The sequence below is a fragment of the Phascolarctos cinereus genome, unplaced genomic scaffold, assembly GCF_003287225.1.
Source record: "Phascolarctos cinereus isolate Bilbo 61053 unplaced genomic scaffold, phaCin_HiC Scaffold_8;HRSCAF=390, whole genome shotgun sequence".
NCBI classification, from domain to species: domain Eukaryota; kingdom Metazoa; phylum Chordata; class Mammalia; order Diprotodontia; family Phascolarctidae; genus Phascolarctos; species Phascolarctos cinereus.
In genome coordinates, this window is record NW_027556291.1 from 65,795,257 (window position 1) to 65,815,485 (window position 20,229).

General features: G+C 48.8%; 1 protein-coding gene across 2 annotated transcripts in view; it reads left to right on the plus strand.

The window, feature by feature from the left end:
• Positions 1–20,025, plus strand: part of LOC110194733 (heat shock factor protein 3-like) — a 56,650-nt gene extending 36,625 nt beyond the window's left edge. Inside the window, exons 5-13 of one of the 2 annotated variants that reach the window (XM_020967248.2) lie at positions 709–784; positions 1,254–1,315; positions 3,091–3,172; positions 3,342–3,496; positions 7,879–8,109; positions 11,775–11,880; positions 12,848–12,913; positions 17,048–17,117; positions 18,111–20,025. In XM_020967248.2, coding sequence (XP_020822907.1) covers positions 709–784; positions 1,254–1,315; positions 3,091–3,172; positions 3,342–3,496; positions 7,879–8,109; positions 11,775–11,880; positions 12,848–12,913; positions 17,048–17,117; positions 18,111–18,442 — 1,180 coding nt within the window. In that variant the 3' untranslated portion in view covers positions 18,443–20,025. The remainder of the gene's footprint in view (positions 1–708; positions 785–1,253; positions 1,316–3,090; positions 3,173–3,341; positions 3,497–7,878; positions 8,110–11,774; positions 11,881–12,847; positions 12,914–17,047; positions 17,118–18,110) is intronic. The other variant, XM_078148033.1, reaches the window with a different exon arrangement.
• Positions 20,026–20,229: the final 204 nt, after the last annotated feature.

Here is a 20,229-nt window from a genome sequence, read left to right on the forward strand (position 1 = left end):
ATGGGTGCCCGTGGTTGTATGCCCACAAGACTGGTGAGAAAGTCTCCTTTCTCCACTGTGGTCTTGGCATTCTGTGGATTGCCACCAGATGTGACATAGGCTCAAAAACCTGGGATTTGGGACTTGAAAGGGACCTTAGGTAGAATCTAGTCCAATCCCCAAGAGGAAGGGAAGGCCCACCTCAGAAAGGGGTAAGAGACTTGTCCAAGTGGCAGAGACAGGATTTGAACCCAAACTTTTTGACTCCATCGTTCTTTCTACTCCTCAGACTGGGGAGATAATCCTGGTCTTCTCAGTCTTAGAAAACCTCTTAGAAACTTCCACTCTTAAGGAGTGAAGATTATCATAAATTCCCCAGACTAGTCAACTACCTGGGAGGCCAAAGGAAGCTAAACATGAATGCCTGGTTGAGGGTTTTGCATCTGAAGTGGCCCATGGCAATCCCCCAAGATAGGGTGTTTACGATGGAGGGGGCAGGGGAGGGGAGAGGGAGCAGGCTGAGAGAACAGACAGAACTCCATGTGAAGGCAGGCCGTAGCTTTTGGAGTGCCCACATACAACGTCCTGGGCACCGGGCATCGATGACGTGCTGGGCTGCTCCTGTACATGGTCCCCATCTGACGGTGCCTGGGGTGCCAGCCAGCTTCTCATCCAGAGGCCCAGCTTCCTCCTGCCCCTTTTCACTTTGGGGTCTGTTGTATGTTACAGGAATAATAAAGCTCTCTGGAAGGAAGTGGGCATCCTAAGACAGAAGCACGGCCAACAGCAGCAGCTGTTATCAAAGGTAGCAGTTGCCCCGCCCCTGCAGGCTTCTCCTTTGTGCTCTTCTCTGAACTGATGTTAGGCAGAAAGCACTCATCAGCCTTAAGCTTGATTTGGCCATGATTTCTTGGGTTGGGTTGCCCCAGTCAAAGAACTCCTCCCTTCCTTCATCCCTTCTTCCCTCCCTTTGTCCCTCCCTCCTTCCTTCCTTCCCTTGGTGGCCTGCCTACTGGTAGTGAGCCTCTGGGAGCTTACTCAGCCAGGCTGGACCCCAAGAACATTGACTGACTCTGCCACTGGCGCCATGCTGGAAGTCTTTCTGGCAGGACTGAACTTGCCAGAGCCTTGGGCCCTTGGACTGCCACCAAATCGTCATCATCTGAAGGCGAGGAGAATGTGTCGGATGTGTTGGTGTCTAGGAGTGCTTCAGAGAGGCTTTGTTCACGTGAAGCATGGGGTGCTGATTGAAATATACTTTGTGTTCTTCTCAGATCTTCCAGTTCTTACTTGGTTTGATGAAAGGAAACTACATTGTGGGCGTCAAGAGAAAAAGGTGAAATTACTGGTCCCTAGTATTCTCTCCGTAACCGGCCATAATTTCCCCAATAGCATCAAGCCTTTCTAAATGCACCTCTTAGCTTTTGGTGCAGAGCATTAGTCAGGCCATGTGTGGCTCACGTGCTTTATGGGTGGGAAGCTGTACCTCCCAGGAGAGGTGGCCAGGCCTTCATTGAGCTGCTGGCTGCAGTAGCACCTGTATTTTGAAGGTGGTACCAGAGGGATTAATGGGCTAATGATAGCAAGCTGACTCGGGACAGCTCGATCCTCAAGTGGGTGGGCTCCAGTTGCTGGCACTCAGTTTATCTTTTAGAATTTCCCAGACCCAGGGTTAGCCTGGGGAATGCCCAGACATCCTAGGGCTTTTGTCTTCGCTCCAAAGAGCATGATGGAGAAGGAGGATACAGGGTAGCGGGAAGAGGGCTTGGCTGGAATCAAGAGCCCCAAGGTTGTTTTCCAGCTCGGAAACTGTGTAACTCTTTGACCCTGCCGGAGGATCACCTTCTTGGAGGCTATTTGTTCTTCTGACCCTCCGGGGATCCTGACACGTGCACGACCTACCTCACAGGGTTGTTGTGAGGAAAGTACTCAGTAAACCTTAGAAGAAGGAAGAACAGTGTTAGAGTAAGAAGGTCCTTTCTGAGATCGCCTCTCCCTGGCCCTGCCCCAGGATCCTCACAGGCCAGATCACGGCCCCCCAAAAGGGTCCTGGAACCATTCTGGGAATGCGGCAGAGCATTCGTCCTCTATCCCTAAGTCCTGGCACTCTCAGGAGCTTCCCAGACCCATCCTATAGCCCTCAGCTCTAGAGCTGGCCTCTCGCGTCCCAAGGTTATGGGCATGCCTGTATTAGTCGTGCAAGGAGAGAGCATTGGGCTTCAGTGCACTCCCTACAGGGTGCCCTTTCTACCAGTCCCTGGTACCGTGCCAGGGACTTGACTCTAGTCGGAGGCAGCAAGCTTTGATTAAGCACCAACTGTATGGAAGGCGCCAGATGGTAAGCACTGAAGAGCAGAGCACTGAGACACAGCCTGTGCTTGTACAACGATAACTGTGCAAAAAGGGCAAATGAGATAAACAAGAAGGCTCGGTGGGTCCCTCAGGCCTGATGCCCTGAGAGGGGAAAAGGGAGAGGGGGGGCAGTTGGGAAGTGGGATTGGCTCCAAAATCGGGAGCATTGATCTTGATCCTGGGTGTTCTTCTGATGCTTTCTTCATACCAGCCCTGTAAGAGAATGCCAGTAGCCTCCCCATTTCGCAGATGAGAGGAAATGCCGGCTCAGACAGATGATGTGACTTGGTCCATGGTCTCTTATCTAATAGATGCCAGAGGTGGGCTCCAAACCCAGAGGGCTCCTGACTCCCAAGGCCGTTGCCCTTTGAACCTGGATATGTTGCCTGTCACATGAAGGAGACTTGCATGAGATAAGGCAGGATAAAAGGAGGTTGGAGCCAGATTGGAGGGCCGGGGCAGTCCTCCGGACTGTTCATGAACAAATGAAAGATGACTCCTGTGAACAAGGCCTGAGGCCATTGACCACTCCTCATATTAGAGTCTATAAGTATTTAACTTTATAAAAAGAATTCTCCCTTGTAGGGTTGGAGTGTTGACTTTGAGTAAACCCTTCCATGAGGTTATTTCCAACAGAGACCTAAACTGTAGAAACAGGCTCCAGTTGGGGCCAGGCTCACTAGTTCTCCTGGAGTCTGTGTGCCCAGGACTGTGTGATTCTTATTGCTAATAGTGCTTGGGAATGGGATGTCATTGCAGGTCATTGCCAGACGTGTCTGGTTCCCCGCCTTCGAAGTTCAGCCGCCAGTGTGTCTCGATCCCTGTGGAGAGTGGGGAAGCTGTGAGTTTGATGGAGAAAGTGATGGTGGGGAGGGGAGGTTCGAGTTGTATGCATCTGTTAATGCTGGTGGATTCTTCAATCCCTTTTGCATCATCGGAGCTGTGGAAAACCAAATGTCAAAATGGCAGACTATTCATCCCCAGTCCCTCTCCCCTTTGCTTCTGTTTAGGTAGATGTGTTAGATCCTGGTTCTCCAGCTGTCGAGGACTCCGATGGCATCGTGATTCAAGATGTCACAGCTTCTGTGGATGATGGCCCCAGTGGGCTTGGAGCTCCAGCTCCCACTTTATTTTTATCTGCAGATCAGTCAAGCCTGCTTGAAGGGTAAGCATGGGAATTCCCCTTTTGGAATCTTTTGTGCCTACTGGAGGTAGTAAAGAGACCACACTCAGGACCAAGTGAAGGTGCCAGTTGACTTTTGGGGATGTTATAAATAGGGCAAGTAGTTTGCCGAAGTCATACAATCCTAGATTTTAGAGCTTGGAGGGGCCCTAGAGATCATCCAGTCCAACTCCCTCATCTTACAGAGGGGGAAACCGAGTCACAGGGAGAGGAAGGGACTTGTGCGAGGTCGCACGTGGGCTCCTAGCTCTAGAGCTGGCAGGGACCTCAGGGGCCATCTAGTCCGACCCCCTCATTTTACAGAAGGGGAAACTGAGGCCCAGGGAGAGAAAGGGACTTGCTCAAGGTCACACAGCTAATAAGTGTTTGATGTGGGATTGGAACCCAGGTTTTCCTGACTCCCAAGTTCGATAGTCTATTCACTGCACTGGTCATGGGGCAGATCTTATTCTTGGTCAACACAGCATGGATTTTTCATTACTATCCCAGTTGGGAGTGATAGATTCTGCGCTGGTCCATCTGCTTTCCCAGTACTGGATGGCATAGCAGATAGAACATTGGCCTTGGAGTTAGGGTAGGAGAAAGGAAGGAAACGAGCATTTATTAAGTGCCTACTGAATACCAGGAACCATTCGAAGTGCTTTACAGATATTATGGGTTCGGGTTCTGCCTATCTGGGTGACCCTGGGCAGGCCCTTTCCCTTCCTTGGGCCTCACTTGTCTCACCTGTGACATGAGGATAGCACCTTCCTCCCAGGGTTGCTTTGAGTGTTAATCATGCTGACATCTACAAAAGCATTTTGCAAACCTTAAGGTGTTAATGGAAATGTGAACTGCTGTTAGTATTCTACCTTTTGAAGATTGGGAAATTTCTTTAGAGAATGGGTCCTCCCTCTACCCCCAGTACTTGTTCCATGAGTAGCTGAAAACCTTTCTGGCCCTTGGTCAAGCCTTTGGTGATGAGCTCCTCTGACCTTCTCAAGGCTCATCTTCACATGGGAATCACAAGGCCTAGAAGCTTTTAAAAGTGCCTTGCCGCCATCCTCAAGGTCATTGATTACCCAGATGGCCTCGGAAGTCTTTTTATCTTGACATCATTGCTCTTCCCTTGGAAGATGAGGGATGTTGCCTCTGATGGTCTCAGAGGGCCTGGCCAGCTCTAGCACTAAGATTTCTCTGATCACTTGGCACTAAATCCCATGGTCCTCTCACTCCCTGCTGCCTCACCAGCTCCAGTGCTCCACTGAGCGCCCAGGGCCTCTCTCCACCAGGATGAGGCCCCTGAGTCGGCTAGCTGGCCCACCAGGGAGGCCCACAGAGGGACAAAAGCTATCATCATGCCAGGGCCAGCAGAGCTCACCACATTCAGACAAGACACTTAACACTGCAGAACTCAATTGGACAATCTCATTTGCTCATCAGAGAAATAAAATGTTTCAAAGTAACCCCATGGAGGATAGAAATGTCAGGTTGTTAAAAGAATATCATTAAATGGAGCCATTAAATTGAAATGGAAACTTGGGCTGCCTAGCAAAGGCCTTAAAATCCGTTGGTGAATGGGAGGCTCCGTGTAACCGCAAAAGCAAACATGGAGAGAAATATCCAGCTTGTCTGCATAAAGGGCCCTCTGTGGTGGGGAGGGCTCTTCTCAGGCAGAAATAGGACCTGGGGAGCTAAAAGAGGCCTGGGGATGGGCGAGGTCTGGGTGGTCCAAGTGGAGGCCGGCTGAGGAAGGAGGGCGTTCCAGGGGAGGAGCTTTTGGCCCCAGAAGGAGCCTCAGGATGTTGGCATTGGGCAAGGGAGAGGATTGTTTTGGGGGGGGGAACGTTGGCAGGCAAGAGCTGTTGGGGCAAGGCATTTGAGGAGCAAGGAAACGGGGGGGGGAGGGGAGACAGTTTTGCCTATGTTGTAGGGGAGTTGTTTTGAGTCGTGGGTTGTGGTGGGAAGGTGGGGGTGGATGCCTGATGCTGGTCTTCAGATGTTGGCCTCTGTGGGGTGAGCTTTTGCTCCCATACCACCTGCAGAGTTGGGTGATGGAAAGAGCCCGGGACTCGGAATCAGGACATGAGCATTCCCACTCTGCCTTTGACTGGCTTGCAGGGGTCGGGGGGAAGGTGCTGAATGAGTCAGCTCATCGCTCCGAGCTAAGCCTCAGTATCCTCATCTGTAAGAAAGGGAGAGGGTAATACTTAGCATTGCTCACCTCCCAGGTCTACTGGGATTATTGCTAAAAGCGCCAGCCTGAAGATTTGCTGTCTTAGTGCTGGCAGATAACAGAGGCGATCAGGAGGGGAAGGGGGGGGGCATGTACCGACTGTCCACAATAGGGCTCAGCCACAGAGACAGAACAGCAAGAGCAAAGATTGAAGTGGAGTTCCAACTTCGCTGTTAAAATGTCCTAGGAGCTAATGCAGTGAGAGTGATGGTTGTTAAGTGGGCCTGTCTATGGCAGACCGAACTGGAGGAGCCCCAGTTATCCACTCTGGGTTTTCGGGCAGCTCGGCTGTACTGACAGCCCTCCAAACCAGCAAGTAAGAAAGGAGATGGAAAATCACGCTTACTTAGGCAACTTAATTAGCCTTGGAAGTCCAACTTAATTAGCCCCGTGCAAAGGAACATTTGATCCTTGGGGAAAATTAGCCTCCGTCTCTGCAGCTGGAAGGCCTCTCCCTCCCCCCCCCCTCCCCTTCTCTCCTTCAGCTCCTCATCCTTTCTTACTTCCTTGGGGGGAAGGGGAGCAGGGGGCTTCCTGTAAGAAAAGTATCTTTAAACTCCAGGCCTTATGGTGGAAAGGAAAAAGGAAAAGGCCGGAAGCGCTGCTTCAGCACTGGCTATGACGCCAAGCGAACAGTTTCTCCATTCCAAGTCTCACTTTCTCGAAACCTCAGTAAAAATGAGAAGAGTAATCCTTGCAGTCCTCCCTCCCAAGGTGGTGAGAAAAGCCCTCTGTGGCCCCTACAGCTTCAGTGAGCACTCCCCTGCTAAGGTGGCCGATGGGAGCCTGGCTTCCAGGAGAGCTGAGCCAGAGGAGAGGAACACCAAGCTGCTCAGTCTGCCCTCTCCTGTGCTTGCTTCCCTGGATGTCCCTTAGCCACCCGAAGCCATTAAATGAGGGTGATGGCTCGGCCTACTTGTCATATCAAGTGTTTGAGCCATGCAAGACGGTATCCAACATCATCAGAGACTGAGCGCTAGACGGGACTTGGAGGCTACCTAGACCAAGTCCTTTTTTTGTAGGTCTCCACATTACCCATAGGATCCCATGGAAGGATGTCAGAGGCCACACTACTCTAACCCTTCATTTTGCAGAGAAGGAAAGTGAGGCCCAGGATGGGCAAGGGACTTGTCTAAGGTCATTCGGGATTAAGTGGCAGAGCTGAGATTTGAACTCCATGTCATTGGTTCCAAACTGAGTGCCTTTTTCCCTGGCCCACACTCCCATGTTGATAGACATCTGAGTCATCTGACTCTTGCCATTGTGGGTGCATTCTCTCCTTATCCAGGTCTTATCCAGTCCCTGCTACCACGTGACCTGGTAGTTCTTGTCTTTGTCTTTTGCTGGCCCTAGAGAGACTTCCCTCAGGGGACTGGAGAAAGACCTCCCATCCCAGTGCAGGCCTACCTGTGTGCTAGAGGCACTGCTCAGGATAACTTTCCTCCTCCACTCTTGACAGCTTTTCTCTCTTTTTTTAAGAACAGTTTTTTAAGTGTATATTAAGTTGGGCTTGAACAGCCCTGCTTGTCTGCATCTTCCCTTGTACCTCCTTCTCTCTTCTGTGAGTTTTTTAATGGGCTGTTGATCATCTTTTCTTTTGTTTTTGTATCACTGCTACTGCCCCCCCTCCAACTTCCCCCCAGTTCTCCCCTCCGGAAAATAAAAGCCTGCTGTTGGTACAAATCAGTATAATCAGGCAAAACCAATTGACACACTATTCGTGTCTGAAAATGTATGTCTCCTTCTGTACCTATACAGCTCCTCTGGAGCCCTGATTGGCCATTGTATTGATCAGACTTATTTTAAATCTTGACCTTGTGGCTGCTGGGTAAATCTTTCTCCTGGTTCTTCTCATTTTCCTTTGCGTCAGTTCATCCAGGTCTTTCCAGGTTTCTCTGAAACCATCATTTCTTATCCCCAGTAATATTCCCTGACATTCATATGCCCAATTGATGGCCAGCCTCTCTGTCTCTGGTTCTTGGCTACCATAGCAAGCACTGCCATGAATATTTATTGCTCCCTGGTAAGTTCCCTGTCATAGAGGTCCTCAGTTGGGACACCATTTGCCTTGTTTTGAATGCTGTAGTACACGTGGTAGGGCCGTAATGCGTCTGAGCTGATCAATGTCCACGTGTTGATTACTTCTTAGGAACAACCATGTATCCCCAGTGCATGTGATACCATCATTTGGGTTGGACTTGGATGTCACTGACTGCCCACTTCAAATCACTGAGGATTCTCTGGAGCCTGAGGATATTGAGGACCTTCCTCTGGAGCTCCACTGCTCCCAGGCCGCTGACTCTGAGGACCCTGTTGCAGTCATTGACTCCATCTTGAATGACAGCCACGTGTCCACCCAGAGTGGCAACTTTTCGAACAGGTACTCTGCTCCCATCAGGGAGGGCTAGGAGAGCGGAGGCCGGGGCGGAGGCGGGGAGCTCTTTGAGACTTTGGTGGGGTGAACCTAATTCAGGAACTAGCTCCGCTTTCATTCCTTCAAAGCCCTTAAGGCCACCTTGGTAGGGTTCAAGAAGGGGTTGCTGCTGCCAGTTAGAGGAGAGAAATGAGGGGCTGTCGTAGGTGGGTGCTTGCTTGTAGTAGCTGCTGGGCACACTTCACAGTTGGGTCTGCCACTTTCCATATTGCGAAAGTTAAGTCCAGATTTGGTAGTAACCTTGAAAACCCTCCTCACTTCGGGTCATTTGAAGGTAGAGTTTAGGGTCCACTTGGATAGCTGATAGTAGACTTTCAAGGCCCCAAAGCCTTTTATGTTCATAGGCTGTGGAAGGGCTACTTCAGGATTGTCTCACCTAGTCTATTAGACTCCTTTGTGTTTATTTTGCCGTATTGTCTTTTTATTATGAACTTTAGAGATAGTATGGCCTAATGTATAGAGAACTGGCCTTGGAGCCTGAAAGCCCTGGGTTCGAGTCCTGCCGCTGAGCCATGCTGGCCCAGGCACCTCTCTTATACAGTCATTTGCTAAGGGGAATTGTTTATCTCAGTTGAAATGACAAGTTTTATCCCTCTGCTGGTTACAAACTGGATAGACACCAGCAAATGTGAACCTTCCCATAGAGAACAGGAAAGGCAGGCTTGTGGGAGATGGAGTCTCTCTTATGCATAGATTGCTTCCTTTTGAAAGTAGGTAGTATATTGAACCCTATCATTTTATAAGGCACGAAACTGAGGCCCAGAGAGAAATGACCTGTGCAAAGTCATGCATCTGGTAAAATAGCATGGTTGGGATTTGAACCTAGTTCCTCTGACTCGCAATTCAAGACTTCTAAAAAAAATATGTCCTTGGCCACCTGTGGCCATGGAAAGTTTGATGAGATAACAATCAGTCAAGGGAGCTAACTCTCCCTCTCTTCTCACCCCCCACCCAAAACAAAAACAAAAAACCAACAAGAATAACACCCTTCCCCCAACAGCGACAGTGCACAGAGGAAGCCCTGGGACTTCTCTGGCTGAGTTCTCTTCCCTTCTCTTGTTCCATACTTATGCCTGCCCCTATGGAGGTTACAGCCTAGTAATGGGCACAGCTAACTCCCATGTTTGGACTCCAAGAGAGAAGGAAGGACGTGAATAACTGACTGGGGGAGGAAGGAATCAGAGCAGTGCTGTTGGAATTGGACTTTTAAGGATGAATTAGGAAGAATTCAGTAGGAAGGAGAGAGAAAAGGTGGGAGGAGGGGGAGAGTAGGGGAAGGAGGGAGAGAGAAAGGGGGAAGGGGAGAGAGAAAGGAGGAAGGAGGAAAGGGAGTAGGAGGGAAAGAGAAAGGGAGAGGGAAGGAGTGGGGAGGGAGAGACAGATGGAGGGAGAGAAGGGAGGGGGGAAGCAGAGAGAGTGGGGGAAATGGAGAGAAGGGAGAAAGGAAAAAAGAGGAAAGAGAAGGAGGGAGAGAGGTAGGAAAAAGAGAAAGGGGAGAGAGAGAGGAGAAGGGAAAGGAAGGAGGGAATCCCAGGCTTAAGGACTAAGAAGGATCAAGACTTTGGGAGGCTGGGCATCTTCAGGGGGCAGAGAGGAATCCCTTGAGCTGCTATTCATCTGTGGCAGAATTCTTGCATGTGCAAGTAGCTGTTTGAGGCTTGGCCCCAAAACAATAGCAGAAAGGATGTCTTCATTTCCTGAAGCAAGAAGGTTGTGTGCGCTTCAGCAAAAAGCCCTACTAAATTGGAGCTGTTAAGACACTAGCGTCAGCAGATCTATACCCGGGAAAAAACTGGCAACGGCATGTGAGGGAGAGGCGGTGGCCTGGGTTTCAGCCCCATCAGCAGGCCTTTGCAGAATTGGACGGTGTTGGCACACTTTATCATTTGATTTGGGCCTGTGCTCTCCTGACCGCCGTCCTCATCTGGGCCCCCTCCCCCCACCCCACACTCATGGGGAGAGGGTGGGCACAAGTGAACTTTGCCCAGCCCATCAGCATATCTCTCTGTAGATATTCTTTTCTCTTTCTTCTTTCCGTATGGCCAAATTTATCGCAAAATCTTTCAGACAGAATGTAACATAGTATCATAGAGCATAGAATGTACACTTGACAGGGGCCTTGGAGATCATCTAGTCTTAGCCCCTCGTTTTACAGATGAGTAAACTGAGGCCCAGAGGGGGCCAGCTTCAATGTCGTCTCCTTTCTACATTCTTGTGAAACAACAGTTTTATTCCCTTCTGTGTGTTTATATTTCCTTTACTTCTTCATTTTCCTTCACTTCGCATACTCACTAAGCCCTCCCTTGTAACAAAGAATAAAAACGAGAGGAGAAAAACAAAATTAGTTTGGCCAAATGAACCTCCATGTCCAGCAGCTCCCAGAGAGTGTCCAGTGCTGCACGTGTACTTGGTTTTATTTCTGGTGAGAGACAACTGCAGTAGGTGGTCGGAAGCTCTCACTGCACACACTAGGTCAGTCAGGATTGCTCAGGTATTCAGCATGGGGTCATTGTATCGGTGTCTTGGCAGCCAGCTTTGAGAGCAGTGTTGCAGTGAGAACAGATCTCCAGAGTATCGGGGGCAACTCACTCCTCTTTGCCCCATCTCACTTCTGCCTCGTGGCATACTTGCCTGTGTGCATAAGGGACCCTCTCAGTAATAGATTGAAAACTGGAGGACGGGGACATTTTGGTTTTCATGAAACTTTGTGTTCCCTGTACTAAACACTGGGCCTATAGAAAGTAGGTGCTTAACAAATAGCCAATTGAAATAGGTAGGATTTTTTCAGCGGACCTCATTGAATGAATGATTGCTTACACTTTGGGGCCAAGTCAAGAGCTGTAAATATTTCTATGCTTACAAGATTAGCTTGATTCTTTTTTTCTGAATGCCGTGTTTCCCATCTACTGGCAAATTTCAAGCAAAGTACAATTCACTCATTCATTCAACTGCAAACACTAAATGACTTATCTAATGAGAGAGAGTCTGAACAAATAGCACATTACTTGGTGCTGGAAGAAATGTAGCTATTTGAAAATCTCATTTGTTTTACAAAATGGACGAGCTTGTTGAAATTCCTAGCAGCTCCTTCCTCCCTTCCTCTTAGGCCAGTGGAGTACTTTGATCCAGCTCCAGCCTGGGAATAAAGACTCCCTTTGGAAGAGATTGAGGACAGCTTCCTATTTAGAATTCTTAGGGGATGTTGCCTGCGCATGCACACACATGTGCATGCATACACACACACATAACACACACATATTTTTCCCTTCCCTCTTTCAGACTTCAGAACTCTGGTATGTTGCCTGGAAGGGGATGGGGAGGCACTGTGTCTCAGTTCTAACCAATGAGTGATGGGGCTGCCATCATTCTGAATAGCAGTGGGCTTTAAAGGCTAGACATGAAATCCCTTTGACTGGAGAAGGCCATATGGTTGGTGGTTTCATGTTCTAGGACCTGCCACAATCTGTGAAATTTATGTTTTGTGGTATTTGCCCAAGGATATCCTGTGGTGTTGGGCTCAAGCCTTATGAATCCCCTGTCAACTAGATGGCCATGTTTTCCATTGGCTTTCATGCTTAGATCTTTAACTTCCTCTCTTCTCCTCATTTAAGGAATGAAACGCAGGATTTTCTGAATTGTATTGAAGCTAATCTGGAGGAGCTACACTCCATGTTGTCTGTGAAGAAGCTGACTCCGGGCCCCGAGCTCCTGAGTGAGGTGAGGGCAGCTGTTTATTCTGGGGCCCGGACAGATAACGTTAGGCCAAGGATTCACAAACATTTGTATTTGAAGAATAACATGCTGACTCTTCTCTCCACTTGATCGTTTTCATGACCCCCTCCTCCACAGACAGCTGATAGGGAAACTGGCACTAGGCCAGCAGCCAAACACAGGCCTCTTGGCCCCTAGCACAATGCTCATCACACTATTTCCCAGCAATGTGACTTTTAGCCTTCAGTCTCTGAACTAGAAAATCAAAAGGTGATATAGCCCTTCTTTGAATTCTTCTAACGTGCATGTCTTTGCGATATAAATTTTATGATTGTTCTTCTCAGATCCACTTAAAAGAGTCCTTCTAAAAGCAGTAGTTGCATATGAACAATGGAGGCCAAGGCCTTTTTCTTGGCATAGCCATGGGATTACATTATAGGGAACTCCCAGAATGGAAACTCCCTTCACTGTTGCATTATCAACAGCCCATCTGTAACTTAGAGCCTCGGAGAATTGCCTGGGGACACATTGAATTATGAAGCTTGTGGTCTTAATTCCAGCGTCCAGAGTTTCCCTTTCTTGCCAGCGTGATACCTTTGTCCAGAAACAGGGTGTGGTGCTAGAGCATATTTAACAACTGGCTCACTATGGGAAAAATATTGTACACACAAGACCACTTTTTGAAGTGTAGTCTGTATCATGAACATTTTCTCCCTCACTCTGTTAAGTCTAGACATCGACAAAAAAATCAGACCCAATTTTTGTAGCCTTTGCCAATTCCCAAGGTATAAGTAATCACACTGAAAATTGAAAATTCAGCTCTCAAGAACTAGTAAGAGCTGGCTCTAGCAGCATCCCCTCTCAGCACCCTCATCAGAAGCCTTTGGTTCTGCCATAGCAATCAGACGTTGAATTGGATTTAAATTCTTAGATTTAAAGGATTGTGTTTACATTAATTTTTTTCCCCCCTCAGATTCCAACTCCTGAATTTCCAATCCTGAACATGAACGAAACAGGAACCTCATCCAGCTTGGCTGACGTAAGAGTGAATTCGATCTTGTAGAGCTCTCGGATGGTCTCTGTATATGTATTCACTGTCAAATTATGATGCCGTGTATTGGTTATCATTGAGAAGGATTTTCATCCAGTGGTGGGATTACTAACAAGAGAATTGGAATGAGATGTATTGTCTGTATTGTCCTGATTCCCTGTGACATACGTACAAATAAGATCGTTATCGCTGATTAGGCCGCATTGGGAAGGTAACAGAGGGGTTAGCGTGAGAGAGCGTTGGGGTTCAAGCTGCACAAAAGAGGTGTGGCTCACTGAGAGTCCGTATGAAAAGATGGAGGGGTCTCGGTGGACTGTGTGGCATAGTAACCCAAAGAGCTCCCAGGATCTCAACAGTGGAATGGAGTCTGAAATGAGAGTGGACGAGGTGGGAGGGGTACGGTCTTTCACAGGGCTATTTGTTTGGGTGACACACTTCTGGGAGGGATATTATGTCCAAAGGGAAGGAGACCACAGAACTGACGGCATTTAGCTTAGAGAATACAGAAGGGTGGGGAGGAGAGAATGGTGACTGTCTTCAGGTGTTTAAGGGATCTCGATGTGGAAAAAAGACTAGGAACACTGAGGGGAAGTTGTAGGGGAGGCAGAGTTCAGCCTCCATGATTAGAACTACCCATCAGTAGCGGCCCCAGCAGCTTGCCCATTACGGTTAGGATCCTTATTCTCCAAGTCTTAACAGTGGAGCCTGGCTCCAGGATTCCGGCTCAGGTACACATTGGCCTGGATTCCTGCACAGGTGCATTCCAGCTCCAAGCAAGGGAGCTGTAGCACTTTAGGAGTTGGGTGCTGGCTGGCTGCTTGAGGTCTAAAGGTGAGAGGCCTGCATCCTTGGTGGGGGGTGGGGGGTGGAGGGAGCAGTATGTAGAGATGACTTTTGTCATTTAGTCATGGGCAAAGTACAGCTGGATGGAATACACCGCTCAGTGCTCACTACTATCCTCTAATCGAGCAGAATCAGCTTCTTAGGTCCCAGCTGGCCAGAAGAGCCCCACAGGTCACTTTAGTGACTCTCTCCAGATGATTTTGGCTTCTCATGTAGGATCTGGGGACCTTAGTGCTAGAGCCAGAAGGGACTTCAGAGGCTGTCAAGTGCAAACTCTGGAACTGAGGCCTTTGGAGGGACAGTGCCCTGCCTGTGGAATCAGCAAAGTCCTCTTGTAGGTGGGAGGGTGGCCGTTGAACTGAGGCTCAGAAGCAGCCTGGAGGCTGCATTTCAGGCGTGATGCTGTGGGCCAGAGTGTTGGGGTGTTCTGGAGAGGGAGCTTGGAGAGGCAAGAGGATGGCCCTGGGGCAGTGACATGGTCAGACCTGGGCTTAATGGGGCAGCTGGAGAGAGGAGGGATTGGGGAATGGGAGATTTTCTTCTTCCCCACACAAAGAGCCCCATCTCGTGAAGCAGCCTTTTGGAAGGGCGGGGTGGGGGGGTAGGGTGAAGGATCTGTCCAATGCAAATGCATCTATTTATTGACACACAGTAGTTATCGATCTGCTTCGTTTGGTCAGGTGCTCCTCACAAATCCCACAACATAACAGTTAATGTAGTTAAGTAAGGAAGCAGGAGAGGGTGATTGAGGCTGATGGCACATGCAGCCTTGTTCTGGAAGAGCTGCCATTCGTGCCAGGGTCCGCCGGTCTTAGCTTGGCCTTTGTGCCTCACTGTCATTTCTGAATGTCTGCCAGTCATCTCACGCAATGAAGATTTCCCAGGGAGAAGAATAAATGGTTTACACAAGTGCTGTAGATGCCGGATGCCACCCGCTAGGCCGCGCCTCCTGAGGCCTGGCTCTGTCCTACTTCTATAGTGGTCATTGTTCAGGGGTCATCCTTCACTTCACGCACATCTTTGCAGAATAATTCCTTTCATTCTTCACATTGGTCATCCCATCCCATTCACATCCACACTTTGAAGAGGTGTATATGGAACATTGTGGAAATGAAGTATCTAGGACACACAACCCTTGCCGCTGGGCAGGCTCTACTCTGGGAGCAGGCCATGCCACCTACACTATAACAAGCACTGATGTGCCAGGCCCTGCCCTCAAGGAGCTCACAGTCTCATGGGGGAGACAGCATGCAAACAACTAAGTCCAGACAAGATCTAGATAGGATCCATTAGAGAAAGACTCAGAGGGAAGGCACTAGCATCAGTGGGGAACTGGGAAAGGCCTCCTGCACAAGGTGGGAGTTTGGGTGAGGGGCAGAAGAAGCCAGGAGGTGGGGGTGAGCAAGGAGAGGGAGTGTGGTGTCAAATGGTGGGTAAAGAAAGGTTGTAGGGAACAGTGTGAGTGAAAGCACAGAGATGGGAGAGGGCGGCCGTGTTCAGGGGGTGGGCAGAGAGGCCGGTCGGGTTGGAGCACATGGAGCATGGCAGAGAGGAACATGAAATAAAACCAGACAGTTGGTAAAGTGGCAGCAGAATTTGGAGGTCCTTGAATGCCAGGTAAAGGTGTTGGCGCCTTCATTGGGAAGATATTGGGCAAGTACTGCCTCTTTCTGAGCAGCGAAGGACCACGATGAGAACAGCTTCTTGGCCGCCCTTCCTCCTTGCCCTCTTTCCATCTAGTACACACTCCCAGTTCTTAGTTTTTGGCCTCTGTCGTCCTCATGGGCCAGGCCATGACTGTGACTGACCCTAGACTTGGCAACTCATTTCACATGTTGGGATATGCTTTACCGATGGAGCTGGATAATGTCAAGGTGTGGCTTTACCAGCTTCAGGTCTGTGCACAGACTCAATCACAGGGTTGCCAGGTCATGATTCTTTGGGAACCTACTTACTGAGCATTTGTAATGAATGTATTAGCTGCTAATTGCTTGAAAACGGGCTCTTCTCTTCCCTAGTCTAGCCATTCGCTCTGCACTCTTCTCTGTGACTTAATTTCCTTAGCAGACCTTCCACAGGTTGTACAAATGAGGCCCTTAGACCAGTCTTTATTTGAATTAATGAGATTTTACTATAGTTATTATTTTGAATGACAGTATTTGATTCTAGTGGCCAAAGGACTCCTTTTCATATTATAATGGAATTGTAGAGCCTTAGAACCAGGAGAGGCCTTAGAACAGAGGGTGTCAGAACTGGAACTTAGAATGTTGGCTTGATCTGGAAGGGACCTTAGGGGCCCTTCATTTTACAAAGGAGGAAGGTTGCAGGCGAAGGTCTCCTACAAGTGAGCAGCCCCTGAGTTAGGGCACGTGCACAAATTGTGTTGCCTCAGCTGCCTGAGTTTCTCTAACACTGTTTTACCCCTTTGGCACCCCCATCCTCTGTTCTTCCCATTGGGCTGGGAATGTTCAAGATGGGCAGGCAAATCCTGGGCTGTTCTGTAAGCCCTGTTCCCAGATGGCTTGGAAGCCTGCCTCAGCTCACCAGAAGGAGCAGCCCTGTGCTGTTGACACATGCACTAGGTAGCAGTGGTTCAGACTGGACATCTCAAAGAAGCCCATGATCCTTTCTGGAGACCCCTGGGGGATTCTGCTGCCCCTTTTCTCTGAGTATAGCAAGAGGACTCTGCTCCTGGCTGGAAGCTGCTACCTTGCCTTCTCATCACATGTGTCTGGTCTGCCTGGGAAATTATTCATTTGTTTCGGGTTTTTTTTTCCCTAAAGTCCACTCTCCTGTTTGCCCAGCCAGGAAAGGGAATAAATAGCATTGATCAAACTCTAAGCGGCAGGCCCCTCCCAGGACATTGGCCCTCGTGCTGTGACTGGGCCAGGAAGACTTGAAAGCCTCCTTCTTCTCCTCTTCCTGTCAGACAGACCGGGCATGTTTGACAAGTTGGCTTGTTTGGACTTCAGTCCCTCATTTAGTGTTTGCTGGTGTCTGTTCAGAGAAATATTGGTCAATATTAGCTCAGGCAGAATCACAACTCGACCATTTGGTACACTTGGCTCAGCAGCACCACTCATTGATTTCTCCCCTTGTCTAGAGAGCAACAAGCCAAAAAAGCCAGGCCCATGGAATGAAAGAAGAAAACGGACCAATTCCCCCCCGCCCCTGTTCCTGTAATGGCTCCTCAGAGAGGCTCTTTACTCCTAGAAACTTAATTTTGTCTCTAGGAATGAGGAGCCGCTAAACATTTGCCTGCCCTTTGTTCCCCTCTAGACCCTGACTCTCAAAAAGAGTGCTGAAGAAGGTGGAATGACCAGTGAATTTGAAGCTGATGGAAATAAAGGTAGGAGAGAGGCCTGGGCTGGCGAGCAGCAGACCCTCTAGCCTCTAGGCCCACCCCCACTGAGTCATTTACCTTGAGACCTTAAACAAGTCCTGGCCCTTCTGAGAGCCTCTATTTTGTCACCTGCCTTGCCTTGCCTCATAGGCCTTGTAGGTTATACTGCCCTTATGTCAGGTGGAAGGAAGCGATGATATGCCCTGCTCCTTAAAGGAAAGCTTCAAAGTCACCTTAGACTCCTGAAAGGCCATTACTTGTGACAGTAGATGAAGTTCAGCATTGTTCCAAATTTGCTTCTTTTGGGGGCTTCCTCAGCTCCATTTCCCCACAGGTTGGCCAAGTTCAGAGGCTCATTACCAGCTTAGCCACAGGATGGTAACATTTGGAGCTGTAGCAGCTCTCAGACCCTCTACTAGGGGCCTCTGATCTGCCATCACAGGATCTGGGTTCAAATCTTGCCTGTGATACTTATCGCTTGTGTTACCTGGAGTAAGTCACTTCACCTCCATCAGTCTATTTCTTCCCGTGTAAATGAGGAGGAAGTTGGTGTCTGAGGACCCTTTGGGCCTCAGTTCGGGATCTGCAAGTCACGTTGCATTCTCATGACATGCATGTTTGTCAGTTGAAAGAGTATACCTAGCCCCATGGCAAAAGCCCAGGGCTTTAAAGTGCTTCTCAGCAGTATTCAAGCGGAAGCCTGTAATCTTTGTGAGAACAGGTGCCTGTAATAGGAACAAGGAGGAGGGCTGGTGCTGGCTTCAGGGTTCAGAAGAGAAGGCATGAGCTAGGTCCGGTTTTGCTGAGCACAGCCTTTGGCCTTGGAACCAGCCTCTGGGATGGCCAGTTTGGTGATTGTAGCAGGATCTGTGGGGGAGGGGGGGGAGGCAATCACTCTCTGCCTGGCCACATACAGGTTTGTCCTCTTGGAGGCCTCCTTGGTTTCAGGATGTTAGTGCCTCTCGTGCATAATCAAATACTCGCCCCATCTCCCCGCAGACATGCAGCTGGTCCAATACATGAGCAACCCTCTGCTGTCACTATTTGAAGACCTGCCTTCCTTTGAAGACAGATCCCAAGATGCTAGAGACCTCCTCCTGGCTGACCTGGAGGATAAGGAGGATATGCCTACCTACTTGGAGGACTCGGATGATCCTCTCTGCCTGGTAGCACCCAGCCTGTCCGATGATTATGAGAATCCACTTGAGTCTTTTGAGTCCCCACTGCTCCCAGAAGACCCCAATGGGGAATACAAGCTGTTCCCCCTGTTGCTTCTCAGCCCTGTCGCCAACTTCATCGAAGAGTCCACAGAAGTTGAAAATACCACCTGAGCCCATGGGGCTCCGTTTCCCCTGCCTAGCTTCCTCCTCAAATGCTAGAGGCCCCCCTACCACCTGGGGCCATTAATCTCTAACCTCCTCACACTGTCAAAGGGCAGGCCCTTGGGAGTGTGAGGGAGTTACTGCAAATCCCATGTCACCTGGGATTGATGTCTAGATGAGGAGGAAGGTGGGTGATACATTGGAGGCAGGGGAAAGGTCCCATTTGTTTCAAGCCAAAGTTCTAACCTGCAATTTTTAGGGTATGCTGTTCTTGTATAGGTGAGAAAGCTGTGTTTAAGATGTCATAAGCTAGGGCTGTTTCTTTTGTGATCCAGGGGCTAGAGCATTCGCTTGTGCACCATGAGATCTCCCATCCCAGGATTCTCCTGGGCCCATTTGGTCTGTTATATAGAAGCAGGTTATTTTTCTAGTACTTCAAAGACAGAACAAAACTTTTTTTTTTCCTTCTAAAGTTTGCAAGTAGGTTTATTTGCGTAGCCATGTGTTGATCTTTTTCTTTCTTAGACTAAAATCTAGTTTGGTTATTTACAATTTTCTTTTCCTATGGAAAACGGAACTTTTAATATGGAGTGTTATTTTTCCATGTGGCTGCCCCATTCATTGCCCTACGATCTGAGGGTGCCCCTTCCCAGGAACTGAGCCCCACCTACGCATGTATGGCCTTATATAAGAACCCACAGAAGTCAGGCCAAGACCAACACCAAGGTGGACAGGTCCTAAGGGCATTTAGGGAAGCCGATGCCATTTCTCCATAAGCTAATTGCCACAGGAACACAGTGCCCCCTTGGATGACAGATGAGAAAAGGAGATGCCTGAGGCTTCCTGAACTTCCCATTCAGCTTGGCCCACCTGCCCACCCACTCCCTCCACTCTAGCGCCTTTAGCCAGGCTCAGTACTCCAGTATAAGTCGGAAGGGTAGTGCTCTTTGCAAGCAATTGTGCTTTAGAAGTTGGGGGGAAGGGTGGAAAGGGATGGGGGAGCGACACTTTTCCCCAGTATCCTCTTTGCTTTCTCTTTTACCTAATGAGTCAAGTACCAAAAAGCCAGTAGCAAAATTAAACTCTCAAACTATCTAATTTTTATTTAGCACATATCTTAAACATCTAAGATATTTAAAATTTTGCAAAGCGCGCATTATGAGAAATACAAGCTTCAAACAATGTCTGTTTTTTAGGAAATACTTCCCCCCACCCCTTTTTTTTCCTGTTAGCTTTGCTCTTCTAGTCCCGTTCTTTGGCTTGCTTTGTTTCTGTGGCTCTCTTGCTGCTTTCCATATACGCTCTTTGATATGCTTCTAGTGCCTTCCCCATAACGAATAGCCTGTCGGGGAAATTGTATTTTGGCAAATATTAGAGTTTCCAGCTGCATCGCCTTCCAAACAGCATGTCCTCTTACAACACATACATAACAAGTTAATGTCGCCTTCTTTCTTAAATGAAGACCGTAGGTTTTGATCCACAGGAAAGTTGGTACAATTCACACAATGACAACAAGATGATTGTTTCCTGCCATATAACTCTAATGCTGTTTCAACTTTTTTACTCAAGGTTAATAAAGAATTTCACCAACATCGGATGGTTTGCTTTGTGTCATGATTGGCCATACCCTTCTTTCACCCTAACCCCAGTCCTAACCTTGAAAGGAAACGAATCTCTGACCTTGCTGTATACTCCCCATCCCTCACAAGCACCTAGGGTAACTGATGAGGAGACAGGGTTTCTCCCAGTTCAGAAACCGTGGGGTGCATGGTGTGGTACCCAATGTAGTGCAGCAA